Below are 16808 nucleotides of genomic sequence, written 5' to 3'. Positions count from 1 at the left end.
ACTTTCAGAAGCAGCTTGTCAAATGGTATGAGATTCTGTTGTTCAAAGAAAAAAATTATTTAAAAAATCCCACAGGGTTTGCCAAAACCTTTGGGCACATCAGCTGTGATGTCATCTTTTATGGAATGTTCACTAACATTCCAACTGCTTGGGTGGGTGGGATAGTGACCATCAATGCAATGTTGACGTTAGGCAGAAAGCCTGTGGCAAAGGAATTTAAGCAGCCCAAATGTGTGCAGAATTGCATGCAAAGAGAGCAGCATTCATGAAGGAAGTGATAGATCAGCTTGGCAGGAACATCGTTTTTTAAGGCCAGAAGAGACGTGCCTTTTCTTTTGTAAATAACCAGGTGGGAGGCTGACCAAGGTCAGGACTATTATGGAGGGAGGGGCTTGAACTCCTCGTCCTCAACATGGTCCCAAATAGAACTGGTTCTCCATACCCGCTCTTCGCAATGCAGGGGAAATTTCCCACCAGCACCATTGCTCCTTATCTGGCTCAATGCCCTCTACGTTGTTGGTTTATTTGTGGAAGAAAAAGCAGCTAGACAGAACCAAAAGCTATGACAAATATCAAGTCTAAGTTTGGCCCTTAGGATCTGGAGACAAAGGCGAAGAGTCTGATGCCTTGGAAATTGGATGGTTGTAATGCAAAGAATGAATAAAGGCAGGAAAGAGATTAGGTGGTGGGTTGAGAAGCAGAAACTTAGTGCAAGGTTGGTTGTAGGAAACAAGAGTTCTTATAAAAATTGAAACAGAGAAGGCAAGGAATCAGAGGAAGGATGAGCCATGGTACGTAGTTTGCTCACTTATTCAGTGTCCCCAAAGAGGACACAGATTTGCATGTTAATTTAAATGCAATTAAAAAAAATAAGTATAGTAGTTATTCTCATCTCTGTGGGAAGAACCATGACCAGCTGACCTGTTTGCCTTTTCAGTCTGCTGCTGAGGTGCAAACTGTGGGTGGTCAACTTCAAGGCTCCTTCTGCTCTCCCTTCTCGTGGTTCTTTATCTTTTTACTGTAGAGTCCTCCAAAGGGAGGCCTGTCCTCTGTAAAGTAGGGCATGTGGCCACCCTAAGCCAAGAAGAAGGACCTTGTGCAGGACCTAGGAACAGGAGCAAGCAATGGGCACCAAAGGCCAGTAGTCAGGGGTCCAGTAAAGCTATGGGAAGGGGAGACTTTTGTATATTAATCTGAATTTTACCAGCCAGAATGTGTGTGATTTGCAAGTCCCTTGCATGTGCAGATGCTGCAGAGAAAATATGATCAGAACAGTCCCACTTGGATCCTGCCCCTAATAGATGCTTTGCTCGAGCAATTGTGTTGCCATGCACTTCCGAAAGGAGGGAGGAACTAGAAACTGCATTAGAGAAAGGAGAGAGAGAGAGAGAGAGAGAGAGAGAGAGAGAGAGAGAGAGACTGTGCATTTCATTCTAGAAAATAACTACCAATTATAATTACTCACCATGTTTCCTGGCTCAGAAGAAAAGTGGGGTTGCTTCGAACCACCCAGCACATTTTGTCATGATTAGAAAATACTCCATACCTTTTACAGAGCAGTGGAGGAGACACAGAAATAATTTCAAATGCAAATGAAATTGAGGGGGTAGGAAGCAGGGAACAGATAAGCCAGTAAAATAAAGCTGCTTTTATATATATATATTAGTAGGCAAATGTGTTCTGAAAAAGACAGGCTCCTTTCATCTGTGCATAGGGGTTCCAAATTCTTCATTGTATACAGCAGTCTTGTTACCTTCTCCTCCTCATTTTTTATTTTAAGACTGAAGTGAGAATTAGAAGTGACTTGCTAGGATTTAGAGGCAGTTTTAATTACTGCTTAGCTTTACTTCATGGTATACAGTAAGATGCAAAGAGGATCGTGAGATTGGTAAGTACCTTTCTCCTATAAACAATTGTTTTCTTTTGCTTTATTTTTATTTATTTATTTTAAAAATCCTGTATAGATTATTCCTGATCCTTATCTAGATGAAAATATTTTTTTAATAGGCTTTATGCATTTGTTTTGCAGAGATTCTTAGTCAAGATAATCTTTATATTTCTGAAATCTAGAGAACTGTTTTGCAAGGCGAGGGGGGCTTAACCTTTGGACTTGCTGGGCATTAGGAAAACATGTCTGGTATATCCAAAAGCGAGAGAGAGAGTGACTAAAACCAATCCACTAGCTCTTGATAAGAACAGAATTGGTCAGTGAAGCATTCCCCTGCATTATTCATCACTTTGCATTTTACTGTGAGATAACTTTATAGCCCCATTTTTCTTGTGGTAAATAGTCGGGGTGGGGTGGGGGGTGCGGGCTGGTGGAAGTAAATTATTAGACAAGGCAAAGTGGTATGAGTTAATCATTGCAGCAGCATTTCGTCTTATGCTAACCATTCTGATATTGAGCAAAGAAAGAGAAGATCAGGAATGTGGGTTGTGGGGAGAGAGAAATAAATCACATTCATAGAATGTATGTATGTATGTATATGTTGTTCGTTGGGAAAGTTGCCACCAGGAGCTGATGGTCTTTTCCTCCTGAGGAGAGAGAGGTTGAGTGGGCGTAGAGGAGAGGCAAGTGTCACCTTCTGTTGCTTAGTAACATCTCCTGGTATCAGATAAAAGAGGTCCAGTTGATGTTATACATTATTCATCTGAGTTCCAATCAAACCATCAAAATTATTTGCTTGCATTGGGGGACTTTTAGCCAGATCAAAAGAACTCTCACTCGAAACTACTGAACCTTTCACCATTGGCAGACTTCTCTCTCTCGCTATATATATATAAATATCTTGATGCTGCAGAAAACCTCCTTGAAGAACTACAGAAGTTTTCTTGCTACGATAAAGCTTGCAAATATTGAAATGGTCTCGTGCTGACTGACCAAGAAGAAGAATTCCCCACCTATGCTTCGGGAACCTGTCTCTAGGACTAATGGGAGGAGATGCTTTTAAAGGAATCCTGGAGGACCTTTTTTTGATAATTAAGCATAACAGAGGTGATTAATTCCAGTATTTCTGCCACCACCTCCTTTCAAATGCTGTTAATATCCACAGTTAATATCCAGGGTTGTCTCTAATGTTTGGTGAATGCTGGATTCTAAATATATAGCATAAGTGCCCTGGAGGGGAAGGAAAACCCAGGAGTCTGGAAGGTAAGACGGAGCCAGGATCATTGACAGTGAACATACCGAATACAAAATGCATGCGTACTACCAGTGCATGCCAGAAGCTACTTTTACTACTCCGACACTGTGTAAAGATTTCAGGAGAATGCTAGCACCCAAAAAGCTTACAGGGAGAACGTTTGACAATATGGGAATGATAGTCACTTTCTCCAACATTTTAAAAGCTGGCAGCATGAAGTCATACCAGTCCTCCCTGCCAGCATGAAATAACATTTTACAAAAATAATTGTGGGCTGACTCATCTCTGGAAAAGTGCAAGGCTAATATTGTCAGAAGACTGGAGAAAATGTTTGTGGTTTTTTTAAAAACGGATTTATTAGCATTTGTATTGCAGTATTGACGGGGTGCTTAGGATTCTAGTGCGGCAAGAATAATATTCACACAGTCTTTAAGGGGAAGGCAGGGTGCAACAGGCAGTTTAAAAGGTGAGCAGCTTCAGATGCACAAAAATTGCAAACTTCCAATTCATTCATTCATTTTTCTGAATTTGTGTATGGGGAAACATGCAATGTGGAAAACTGGGGACTTGAATGAAATGAAAAAGTAGAGGATTTCCACCCCATCTCCCCACCCTCCAAAATTAGGATGGCTTAAATATTGCCTGTAAGCTTTTAGCCTGTTTTAATATTCAGGGTTTTCCTCTTCCTTTTCTTAGGAGGCTGACTACATCACTTTGGGAAACAAGGGAGAAGTGACCACAAAATCCCTCTAAGATGGATAGTCCTTTCAAGATGGACTACCTCCTAGATGTTGACTCTGCCTATCGGCTGTTTTACAGTCAAGGAGCTCAAGGTAATGTAATTTGAGGTGGTGAGTTACCGGGGTTAATAATAATAATAATTATAAATATGTTAAGGTAAAGGCACTGTTGCCCCCTGGTGGAAGGCATGAGGGGAAATGGTAAGTTCCCTTCTTATGGTAGAACAGGGGTAGGCAACCTAAGGCCCAGGGGCCGGATGAGGCCCAATCGCCTTCTCAATCCGGCCTGCGGACAGTCCGGGAATCAGCTTGTTTTTACATGAGTAGAATGTGTCCTTTTATTTAAAATGCATCTCTGGGTTATTTGTGGGCCTGCCTGGTGTTTTTACATGAGTAGAATGTGTCCTTTTATTTAAAATGCATCTCTGGGTTATTTGTGGGGCATAGGAATTCATTCATATATATTTTTACAAAATATAGTCCTGCCCATCACATGGTCTGAGGGATGGGAAAAGGTTGCTGACCCCTGTGGTAGAACAAAGATAGCTCAGCTGACTCGGGAATGACTTTCCAAAGAAAGAACAGCCCTGGCTTGGGTGGGGGTGGAGGCTGGGCAAGAGTGGCCATTGGAGGGTGGAGGAGTCTGAGATGAAGGTAACCAGTGGATGGAAACTGTGTCTGTTTCTCTTGTTATGGGAGGTGGCTTCAATCTTCAATGCACCTTTCAAGATGCTAATGGGGACCCTACGAGATTTGCTTATTTATTTATTGCACTACTTTTCCTTCAAGGGACTCAAAGAGCAGCACACCTGGTTCTACACACACACACACACACACACACACTCTTCCATTTTCTCTTCACAACAACCCTGTAAAGTAGATTAGGCTGAGAGGCAGTGACTAGCTGCAGGTCACCCAATGAATGTCATGCCTGTGTCTTCCCAGTCCTAGTCCAACACTTTCGAGTTTGTGTTCCCACGTTATTGGACTACAACTCCCACCATCCTTGACCACTGGTCCTGATAACTAGGGGTAATGGGAGTCGTAGTCCAACAACACTGGGGGACCCAAGGTTGAGGAAGGCTGCTCAAACCACTGTACCACATTGGCTTTCTGTTGTATGCTTTTGAAAGGTTAAATAAAGCTATTGGGAAGAGCAGAGTCAGATCAGGGCTGGTGGAATCAGGGGAGGGAGTGCAATCCTTTCCCCACTCTGCCATTATCTTGACCTTACTTGACCTTGAAACGACTATGGGGAGAAACATACAGGTATGCATGATGTTAAGTTCCTTTTCCTCCAACACTCTGGCTGGAATTTATTGCTCTCTTCCCTCCCTCCCTCCCTCTCTCTCTCTCTGCCCCGATTTTATTTTTTAACATATGTAAAAAGGAGATCCTACCATGGATATCATCTTGTCACCTCTCATTTGGCCCAAGGAGCTGTGAAAAATATGGTGACATCTCAAAGGGGCTGAAAATGTATTTGGTGTGCACCCAAAATGATGTCAAGATGGCTGGTTTTCATCCCCATAGATAAGACGCAGAGGTGTCTTGAGTAACCTTGAGCCTTTAAAGAGGAAATTATTGAGAAATGCCCAGGCTCTATGTGGCAGGAGACTGCTGCAGGCGCCTGGCATTTTCCAGTTACTGCCATGCTTTTACGGAAAGGCACGAGGGCTCCTGGCACTTATGTCAGCACATGTCTTTCCCTTAAAGCCACCACCGAACCATTGTCAGCATCATCACTGCACCTCAGGCCAAAAGCATCCGGGGGATATAATATCATCAGGGATTGAAAGAAGATAGCAAATGGGCTATGCATAACAAATCATTATTGTTTTATTGATGGCTTGTGCCTTAATGAATGTCTTCTTTATTGAAAAGGAGATCGGATTACACACACACAATAACTTCCTATTGTATTTTGATTTCCTCTCAGTACAATTGCTGGAAATGAAGTTGGTTGCAATGGAAGGCTTTCATCTGTGCCCACACAATTTTGAAGTGCCACTGGGCACTTCAACAACAACAGCAACAACAAAATTGCTTAAAGCTCAGTCCTACACATGTAAAATTGAAGAGCAAACTACACCCTACACCAAACACATAATTTGGGATTTGGACTGCGGCGAGTGGCCAGGGTGGTGATGGTAGTAATTATATATTTTATTTAAAATACTTATAGCCAGTGCTTTTTCTGGGGGTACTGAAGGTACCAGCACCATTTAATATCCAGGCAAAGTATATATAGGGAATTCAAATATTTGATTCAGGTAGATAGCCATGTTGGTCTGATGCAGTTGAATATATACAGATAGATAGATAGATCTAGGTCTAGATCTAGATCTAGATATAATGTCCAGTAGCACCTTAGAGACCATTAGAGACCAAGAACAAACTTATATATCTCAAATATTTAAGTCCAAAGTCATTTTAACTTTTTCCTCCATGAAGTTATCTGAATGAAAATTGCTCCTTACTTAGACCTTCAGGAGTGAACGTGCATAGAAGAAATCAGATTATTATTATTGTATTAGTACTGTACTGGGAATAATCTAGCTCTATACAGTGGTACCTTGGGTTACAAACACCTCAGGTTACAAACACTTCGGGTTACAGACTCTGCTAACCTGGAAGTAGTACCTCAGGTTAAGAACTTTACCTCAGGATGAGAACAGAAATTGTGCGGTGGCGGTGCAGCAGTGGGAGGCCCCATTAGCTAAAGTGTTACCTCAGGTTTATAACTGTTTCAGGTTAAGAACAGACCTTCAGAACGAATTAAGTTCATAACCGGAGGTACCACTGTACATACATTGGATGCTCGAGTCCTCTGGTAGTAGACTCTACCACCACAAGTGGCATTATTACACTTTTGAATAAATATATAAAACCACTGCCCTATGTGAAGAAATCAAATACAATAGAGAGATTTCTCCTTGTTGTGCTAATTTTCTCCTTGCAGGGAGCTTTCGTTTTTGTTGAGTTAATAACGCAGGCATATTTTAAAATGATGTTCTGTTTGGAAGGGTTATAAAGTACTTGACTGCCTCAGAACACTTCCCACCTCATTCTGTTGCCTGTGTAAATCCACCTCAATCAAAAGAAGGGTGGCCTCAGTAATAAAGAGTTTCTGCATTAATTGTGCATGTGAACAGTACATCAGTTTTCCGAGTGCCCACTTCCTTGGCAAATGCTGAACCAAAATTCTGAATTCATTCATCCTTGTGCTAATTTTGAAATACCCACGCAATCTTCCTAATGTTGTCAGAGGGCCAGAACTGAAATTATTATTTATTCTTGATTCCTGGAACTTGATTCAAAGTCATTTGATGTGTTTCTGATTTCACTCAATGCATTTCTTCAGTTCTGTCTCTCTTTGCACCAGCAGGTGGCAGAGTGAATAAAACTGACTGCCTCTGCTTCTTGCTTATTGACTTGTGCAAATTCTAACTATGCCCAATGACTGCTTAAAGTACGCTGCATGAATTGAACATCTTGTTTCAAACTGATTATGTGAAATCAGTGGATTAAAGATTACATTCAGTTTAAAACAGTTTGGGGACACTGAGAATTGCCTAAATAAAGCAGGGGCCCCTGCTATGTACCTCTTGCGCTTCTCTGGGATGCAAATGAACCCCTCTGTCTGGAATGATATCCAGGTTACCTCCACTGTCAGAGGCCATATGCTGCTGAATCCTAGTTACTGTGTTTCGGTTTTTTGGGCAAAAATTGTATTAGTTTTTACAATATCAACGACAAACAAAAACATAAAACAAGCAAAACATAACAAACATAAATCATAACCTTATTGAAAATAACAGTTATTTACTTTGTAGAACGACTTCCTCGTTTCCCCTTAGTTGAATTTCATTGCATATCCTTATAACGGTTTTCCGAACCCCAATTTTAATACCCTTTAAATTAAAAATTAACATCTTTAAATCTTCTCCTTCTTGTATTAAACATATTATTTTATCAGTTAACATAAATACAATCCTAAACCCATTAAGTATCTGGAGGCTATTTCCAGTTATTTTAGCTTAACAAATTTAGCTAAATAATCATTAAATTTCTTCCATTCTTCGTGGTGTTCCTCCTCCAGAAGGTCGCGGACTCTTCCGGTTAGATCGGCTAGCTCCATAAAATCCATCATCTTCATCTGCCATTCTTCTACTGTTGGTAATTCTTGGGTTTTCCACTTTTTAGCTAACAAAATACGAGCCGCAGTTGTGGCATACAAAAATAGATTAACATCTTTCTTGGGCAATTCCAAACCTGTTATTCCAAGAAGAAAGGCCTCTGGTTTCTTTATAAATGTATATTTCAACATTTTTTTCAATTCATTATAAATCTTTTCCCAGAAGTCTTTCACCTTGGAGCAGGTCCACCACATATGAAAGAATGTTCCTTCCTTTTCTTTACATTTCCAACATGTATTATCACAATTATGATACATCTTTGCTAATTTTACAGGAGTCAAATACCATCTAAACATCATTTTCATAATATTTTCCTTTAACAAAGTACATGCAGTGAACTTCACCCCTTTCTTCCACAATCTTTCCCAGTCCTCAAACATTATGTTATGTCCTAAATCTCTTGCCCAATCTATCATCACCGATTTAACTTGTTCATCTTTCGTATGCCACTCCAGCAAAAGCTTGTACATTTTAGATAAGTTTTTACCTTCAGTATCTAACAACTCCATCTCCAACTTAGATTTTTCCAAGGCAAAACCATTTTTCTTATCCAGTTTATACAATTCGTTAATCTGGTGGTAATGTAGCCAATTTAGCTTATCTTTAATTTGCTCAAATGGTCTTAATTTATAACCTTCCTCTTCCTCTATTAATAAGTTATAATATCTCAACCATTTGGTATCCATATTTAATTTTTTCTGGGCCTTTGCCTCCATTGGTGAAAGCCATCTGGGCGTCTTTCTTTCTAAAAGATCTTGTATTTTATCCAAACATTATACAACGATTTCCTAATTATATGATTTTTAAATGCTTTATGGGCTTTTACTTTATCATACCACAAATATTTGTGGTATGAATCCTAGTTACTGTGAATTACAGGAGGGGAGAGTGCTTTTGTGCTCCGGTCCTGCCTGCAGGTTTCCCCACAGGCATTGGACTGGCCACTGGGAGAGCAGATTGCTAGATTAGATGGGCCATTGCACTGGTCTAGCAGTTCCTCTGTTAATGTGTTTAGATGCTATTGGGTAACAACCAATATATACGAGTGCAAAAGGGGGATGTAAACATTATGGGGGCTTACAAGTTTGTGATTGAGATTGGTAGACGTTTAACTAGATGGTGGAGTTTTTCAGCTTTCGTCAGAAACTGTAGCCTCTTGTTATTAAGAAAGGCAATATAAAGCTATGCACTAGTGCATGGTGTCACCAGAACTGAAATCTATTCAAGGCTCTGGAACAGGCTGCAAGCCAATGGGCAATCTAAGCCCAGCAGTAACTCTGGTCCTGTCAGTGAATGGTCACTGGGCCAATTAAGAGTTTCCCCATCATTGTTACAGTGCCAGCCTCGCTTGCTTTGTAGACATTACACAGAATCATTTATACAACCTGGTGGACTGGGAGGGACCGTCTACCAAATCATTAGAACATGGGGACGTCTTTTTGATCCACTGTAAGATGACATTTTCCCAATCCAGGGGATCGTGAGATCTGTGCTATCAGAAGGTTGGCTCATATACTGGCTGAAGGCCAACACAAGATGAACAAGTCACACATTCCGATCACAGAGATTATTTTTTTCTCCTCTGACTCATTGTAGTTCAGTTTTACTGTACAGTGGTACCTCGGGTTACATACGCTTCAGGTTACAGACTCCGCTAACCCAGAAATAGTGCTTCAGGTTAAGAACTTTGCTTCAGGATGAGAACAGAAATCATGCTCCGGCGGCGCGGTGGCAGCAGGAGGCCCCATTAGCTAAAGTGGTGCTTCAGGTTAAGAACAGTTTCAGATTAAGAACGGACCTCCGGAACGAATTAAGTACTTAACCCGAGGTACCACTGTATCTCTTACATGCCATGGATCTTCTTCTTCTTCTTTGAATTTATATACCGCCCTATACCCAGAGGTCTCAGGGTGGTTCACAGAAAAGATCAACATAAAAACCACAATATATATAATAAAAATAAAAACAGCAACTGAATAACACCCCCCCCCCAAAAAAGAGCCACATTTTAAAAGGGCATAGGATGTCAATCAGATCCACCAAAGGCCTGGTTAAAAAGGAAGGCTTAGTGATAGCCATTTTTAAAAAAATGTGTATGTACAGCATTAGGTTTAAGTTTCATATTTATATGAACTTCAACCTAATAAACCTTAAATTTATGCCAAGGTGCCTCCTAAGCAGTTTACAAGTATAAAAGAAGATGCAATAAAATAAAATAAACACACACAATTAAAATACACAATAAACCAGTTCATCAAAACATGAAAATCAACACCCACAGTTGACATGCACGATAAAACAGGCCCATTATTTCCATGTTACTGCATAACAGTCAATATACTTTACATCCCCTTCACGTCCAGGCACTCCTCTGCTCCCAATAAATCAGATTGCCGAAGTATCCAGATAAGGGGGAGTGAGGGTGACACATTTCTCAGCCACGGGTCTCGCATGAATCATTGCTGAGAAGCAGCAACTGTAACTGGGAATGCTCAGGATGAACCACAGGGAAACAGATGAAAAAGCCAAACTGGACTCGTGTGTGTTTGCTACACATTGAAACACCAGGTATAGCCATCTCTTAGCCTTTTCTTAGCTACCCCTGCTAAAATAGCTGTAACAAATAATTATGGCATTTTTAATAGCACTCTTTGAGGAAGAGAAAGGAGTGGCCAGAATTGCCTGCTCTTTTTGGTAGGCATTGAGAATAAATGGCATATGCTTGTACCAACCATTTTCTACAAGGTATTGCAATGTGGGAACATAATTAAGAGGAATTGGAAGCCTTTTCCTTCTGGTCAGTTCCAGGGATAATTTGTTTGTTCATTTGCATATTCAATTTCTCTCCTTCCCTGCCTCCCAAAGGAGCCTGGCTCAACAAACAACAAAGTAGTAAAAGCAGCAACAAAAAAACTTTTTTGATAAAAAACAACAACAATTAAGAACATTCAAGAAATCAAGCATCACTCTCTGGTTTCCCAGTCTGTTTGTTTTCCACTTCTAGCTTCCAGCTCGCATCACTCAACTCTCTGAACTCTCAACTTTTTCTTTCTAACTACCAGCCAGTTGAGGGAGGGAGGTTCACCCATTTGGTATCTGGCACAGATCCACTTCCTTTGATCCCTTAATAGCCCATCACCTCACCAGGAAGCTACCCTGGCTTATTTTTTAAAACTTGCATATATTCTTTGAATAAAAGATTCTGTACATGACAGACACAAAATAAGACAAGGGACTGCCATTTGAGTTTTCTCCCTAACCTACAGATGAAAAGCAGCGTCCAATTCAACTTCCCATTTACATGTGTGTATAGTTGAGCATTGATTTAAATTTGAGGCAAGGAAGTGGATGGGATCTATTTATTACATTGTGTGTTTCAGGAACCTCAGAATACTGACAGATACATATTATTTTGAAGGGACATGTACAAAACAAACTGATTTACAGTATGCTGCTCTTTATAGCCCCTATATTCTGTGGGACTTACTCTCAGGAAAATGTGCATAGGGTTGAAACTCAATGGGGCTCATGTCTGAGTAGATATACATAGGATGGCCCTATTCACTCACTCATCTTCATGCCAGAGGAAAGTCGAGGAAGGAAGCGCTCGTGGAAGAAAATGATAACAAATTATAATACAAATGCAGGTGATTACTTAATGAGCCATTTTTCTGTCATAGTTTTTTTTTTTAAAAAGCAAACCCCCTCAATTAACATTGTTAGTATCTCAATTAAAATTAGTGAATAGGTGTCCCCCAGAGACTTGTTTGTTCAAAATGCACACTGGGAAGTCTGGATCGGCCCTCCCCTCTTGAAATTCTGGGGGATTTTTTTAAACACAAAGATATGCACATTTCTTTATGGGTCTTGCCAGGTGGCTGAAATTTCTTTCAACTACAGGCATAAAATGCAGATTATTCTTGATACTCTTGAAGCTGAACAGCTGAAGGTTTTTGGTTTATAGATACGCAAGTCCAGAGAAAGTAAGCAAAATCCCTTGGGCTGGATTTCCTACCAGGAGAAAATGCAGAGCTTCCACAAACTGGTATCCTTGAAGAAAATATTTTGCTGGGCCAGAAATCACAGGGACAGATGCACTGTAATTCTAATTATGAAAGATTGTCATTACCTATTCTTGAATTTTTATTTTTATTTTTGCAAAAGTTCCTTTGCCAAAACAAACAAAAGCTGGAGCTGCAGCTTAAGCATAGGAATTTGTTTAGGAGCAGTGTATAAAACCCTCTAATATTATTGTTTTTGAAAAATCCCACTTGTCTTGCTTGTGTGAGCCATCTTTATTGGAATGTGGTAAGGGTTCCAGCAGCAATGAGGTCTCTCACAAGCTCCCCTGTTATTACAGTGGCTGGAGAAGGCAAAAGGGTTGCTGGCAGCCACTGGCTTTGCTGCTTAGAGGGACAGAACCAGATGTGCAGGGCACATGCTTGTAGTTTCAGTGTCATTCATAAGTCACCCTTAAACATTCATTTCCTATAGAGGAAAATTCAGAAAGATGAAGGATGCCTGAAAGTAGCCTTTGGTTCAAGGTCATTTAGCACCTTGCCTGAATGGGACTAATAACACAGGTGTTGCTGCAAGGTTTGGCTTCAGCCATTGCTACATATTTCATATCACGCTGGCTGCTCAGTCATCATAATGAAGGATCAATGGTCATATTTCCAGATACAAGGAACCATGAAGAACATAGGTCATACTGCCAAATAAGTACCATCTACACCAATTCCTGGAGATGCCAGGAATTGAACCTGGAACCTCCTTTGTGCAAAGCACACTGAGCTATGGCTCTTCTCCTCCCCAGAACAGAATATGGTGTTTGTTGGCTGATTGAGCAGAGCGAGGAACACCTAAAGCCATGTTTCCTCTCTGTAAGGTCTTGTAAAAAGGGTGCATTTGTATGCCTCACTTCCCAGAACATGGCCAGCATAGGAGAAGGGCCATAGCTCAGTGGTAGAGCATCCACTTTACATACCAAAGGTCCCAGGTGATTTCCAGCATCTTCAGGTAGAGCTGGGAGAGAACTCTGTCTGAAACCCTGGAGAGTTGTGATCAGTCAGTGCAGAGCTAGACCCACCCAGGGTGTGACTAGGCAAGAGGCAGCTTCTCAAGTCCACAGACATAACTGTTTGATAAGGGTAGTCAACCACTTGGTTTTTGGATGGTCAAAATCATTAGTCCGAATTCTGGAACCATTCTCACATGGTCCTTATCGCCCACTCCAGAACTTCACTAGGTGACCTTGGACAAGACAAGACACACACTCTCAGCCTTAACATGTGCACACGCACACACGCACATAGCACAGTTTGGGATTAATAATGCTAGTCTACCATACAGGGTTGTGGAAAATGTATGGAAAGTGCTTTGAACACTTTGAAGCACTATATAATCTTGCATTAGCTGTCTTGAGTTCTTTGAGTGGGATAAAAATGTGATCATCCTAAGAGATCATGTAAAAACGCAGAGTGTCTAATCCTTAACAAGTATGACCAGAGGTACTTAATTTTTGGATAAGGGCCTTATCTTTGCCTTATCTTTTATTTCTTTTTCTATTTTAAGGGCATGTCTACTGTCATTATGTCTTCTAACAGCAGCTGTATGAAGGGCTGGTGACTGCATAAGCAACTCCCTCGCATCTTTTTTTCATTATCTCCTAGGCATTCAGCATTACAAAAAAAAAAAAAAAAGTTTGGCGCCTGTGTTTCATTGCTCTCTCTGAACAACTCAAGACATTTCCACCTGCTTCCTCCGCTGGGACATTTGCCCAGGAAAGCCGAAGCAACACACACACACACAGAGGGAGAGAGCAATACAACAAAGCACGCTAAACATTGATCTGCAAATCTGCTGGGCTAGAGGTGGCCCAGCCCACTAAAGAGCCACCATTCACCGTTGCATCGATGGCTTTAGAGGCGACCACCGGGCTTCATGCTTTGTTAGGCTCTGCAGGGTGCCACGTGGGGACTCTAGCTCTGCCCCTGGGGCTGCCAGGAGAGGGGTGGCAGGGCAGGATTTCCAGCTCCACTCCAGTCCACAGATCCTTGACGGGTTTTCTTTTTCTCTTTTCCCCCTCCTCTCTTTCCTTCCTCCCTCCCGCTCTCTCTCTCCGTGTGTCCCTGCTCCTCTCTCTCTCTCTCTCCCCTCCCCCTTCCTATGCGTGTGCGCCCTCCTCCTCCTCCTTTCCACCCCTCTCTCTCCTCTTCCTCCCTCACCAGCACGCCGGGCGACCCTGCTCACCGTACCCACATTAATGGCGGCATCTTCCGAGGAGGACATAGACCGGAGACCCATCAGGAGAGTCCGGTCCAAGAGTGACACCCCTTACCTCGCGGAGGCCAGGATCTCCTTCAACCTCGAGGCAGGTGAGTGGCGCCCACCTCGCCCAACCCCACCACCCCCGAGCCTCTCATGCAAAGCCCTTCTTCTCCCCGGTGGAAACCTGAGGTTGCTATTGCTGTACATATCTGCAACATCTCTCTCTCTCTCACACACACACCGCTTTGTGTCTGCTGGGTGCAGAAGTGGCGGGGGGGGGGGGGAGCCGCTGCTGGAATGTGAATCCCTGACATGTCCTGGCTGTCACCCTCGCTTTTCTCCCCCGCGATCCCGCCCTTCCAAGGCGCTGGTGCAATACGCGCGCACACACATACACACACACACGCGGCTGGAAACTGGGGAGGAGCTGGGGCGGTGGGGGGGGCGGGGGGCGGCGGCGAGGCGTTCATCCCTAGACTTGTTTGGGTGACAGCGCCGGATTCCCTGTCTGGAACTGGAGGCGAGGCGAGCAACGGTGACCTCGAAGTTGAGAATGTGGAGTAGCCCTCTGACACCCTGGAAGGCGCGGGTTGGTGTCTGCTGGGTGCAGAGGTGGGGAAGGGGAGGGAGACCGGCTTCCCCGGCTGCATTCGGCTTCTCCTAAGGTTGCTGCTGCCTTTGGGCGTCTCTACCGCCTCTCTGCCTCAGGCTCTCCCTCTGAGCCTCCGGCCCCGCCCCCTGCTGGCCCCCTGTACCCTGCACAGCGTTTTATCTGAAGAGTTGCATTCCCTTTCAAAGCCACCTGCTAGCTGCCAGAGCTGCTTTCCTCCTCCTCCTCCTCTCCTCTCAGCCTAGGCTGGGGTTCACAGCTCTTGCTGGGACCCCCAAGTCCAAACGGGCACCAGCTGGCATAGCTAATAGGGCAGGCAGGATGGGAGATGGAGCCTGAGAGCATCTCAAGGGATGCGGTTCCCCAGCCTGGCCCATCTCAATCCACTCTTCCCCATTCTCCCTTCTCAAGCTGTCAATCCCTCAGCCTCTACCTCTGCCTTTGTAGGGGTTGCCACCTCCTGCAGATAGAGCATTCTTTTGGCTTTAACAGAAGCCTAACATGCTAAAATCACGCCTCACTGAAGCACTTTGGCACGACAGGGAGGGAGTGTCACATACTTGCAGGCTGTATTGCCCATGGGGTCTCTTGCCAACTCTACAATTCTATGATTCTGTGCTCTGGAAGGCCCTGGATCAGAGCCAGCAAAAAGGGGGCAGCCCTGCTATTTTTTGCCCAATGATCCAGCACCTCCAGAGAACACTCATCCTCCAGCCACCCAACCATCCTCCTTCAAGTATCCTTCTGTCCTCTGATCTCATTAGTGCCTTCCACAGTTACCTGAACACCACACTTCCATTCTCTTCAAGTTCTGCTGCCTCATCAGGTGAGCATCCCATATAGCAGCCTCATGCGCAATCTTATCTGCAGGTCTCTCTAGCCCTTTAGTCCAGAATTTCCTCTTTACCACCTCCATAATCCTGGCTTCCCAAGCATCCTTCTTCTGCACCTCCAACATTTGCCCTTTCATGCTTTGCTGTTCACCTCAAAGGACTCTTTCCTCCTGCAACCTGCTCTTTACCTGCTTCTGAAGGAAGGGAGGAGGAAGGGGAAGTGGTGGGTGCCCCCAGACAATTGTGACCTCTTGAGCACCTTCCTTACTCAGGCGTTCAGACTCCTGAAAAGTCTGACAGAATTGAGAGCTCATCCACGCTTCCCTTTGCTTCATGCTTTCTAGGCACAGGTCTGGGCTTTCCAGGTCTGTGTCCAAGCAGCCACATTTTACCCCTGAATTGGAGCAAACGGCCATCCTTCAATTATTTCCATTAAATATCTGGAGGCTTTTGGGGTTAAGCTAATATATCCTGGAAACTATGGTTAATTTTGCTGGAACTCCCTGTCTCTCAGCATGCTAAAAGATTGCTTGAGCTGGCTGGGGGTTTGCAATCTTGTGGTTCTCTGTCGATTATTGAAATGGGTGTGTTTCTCCTCCACTCCTCTCTGACCTTCTTGTCTTTTTGCACCTAGTAAGATGTAAAATGCAAACTGTGTACCTTCATCGACCAGCTGATTGCTTTGGGTGACATGTCATTAATTCCTTTCTGGTCATTAATTGGAATGTGTGTGTGTGTGTGCGCACACACATCATTTTTTGTTATGGCAGCTATAACTATATAACTCAGGAACCACAAAGTGATGCCAGATTGTGTTGGTTTTTTAAAATGTGTGACTGAAGATAGAACAATCCGGGACTGAAGAGTCTGGGACAGCATGATGGAAGGGTTTGAGGTGCCATTGAAAGGAGATTGGGCATAGTTGCTAAGCTGCTGGGTCTATAGTGGACAATATTGTCATGGATAATGCTATGTCATGCCATTATAAACAGATTAGAGTTTAATCATAAACA

The 16808-nt window shown here is 43.0% G+C and overlaps 1 protein-coding gene across 3 annotated transcripts in view; it reads left to right on the top strand.

Annotated features, from left to right (window-relative positions):
- Positions 1–1410: 1410 nt before the first annotated feature.
- Positions 1411–16808, top strand: part of PHACTR1 (phosphatase and actin regulator 1) — a 251629-nt gene continuing 236231 nt past the window's right edge. Inside the window, exons 1-3 of one of the 3 annotated variants that reach the window (XM_028737713.2) lie at positions 1411–1888; positions 3840–3976; positions 14313–14459. In XM_028737713.2, coding sequence (XP_028593546.2) covers positions 3898–3976; positions 14313–14459 — 226 coding nt within the window. In that variant the 5' untranslated portion in view covers positions 1411–1888; positions 3840–3897. Of the gene's footprint in view, positions 1889–2978; positions 3152–3839; positions 3977–14312; positions 14460–16808 lie in introns of those variants that run through there. The other 2 variants (XM_077933291.1, XM_028737711.2) reach the window with 2 other exon arrangements.

The sequence above is a fragment of the Podarcis muralis genome, chromosome 8 (assembly GCF_964188315.1).
Source record: "Podarcis muralis chromosome 8, rPodMur119.hap1.1, whole genome shotgun sequence".
In the NCBI taxonomy this organism is placed as follows: domain Eukaryota; kingdom Metazoa; phylum Chordata; class Lepidosauria; order Squamata; family Lacertidae; genus Podarcis; species Podarcis muralis.
Note: the sequence above shows the minus strand (reverse complement) of the source record. Positions and strands in the feature narration are given on the sequence as shown.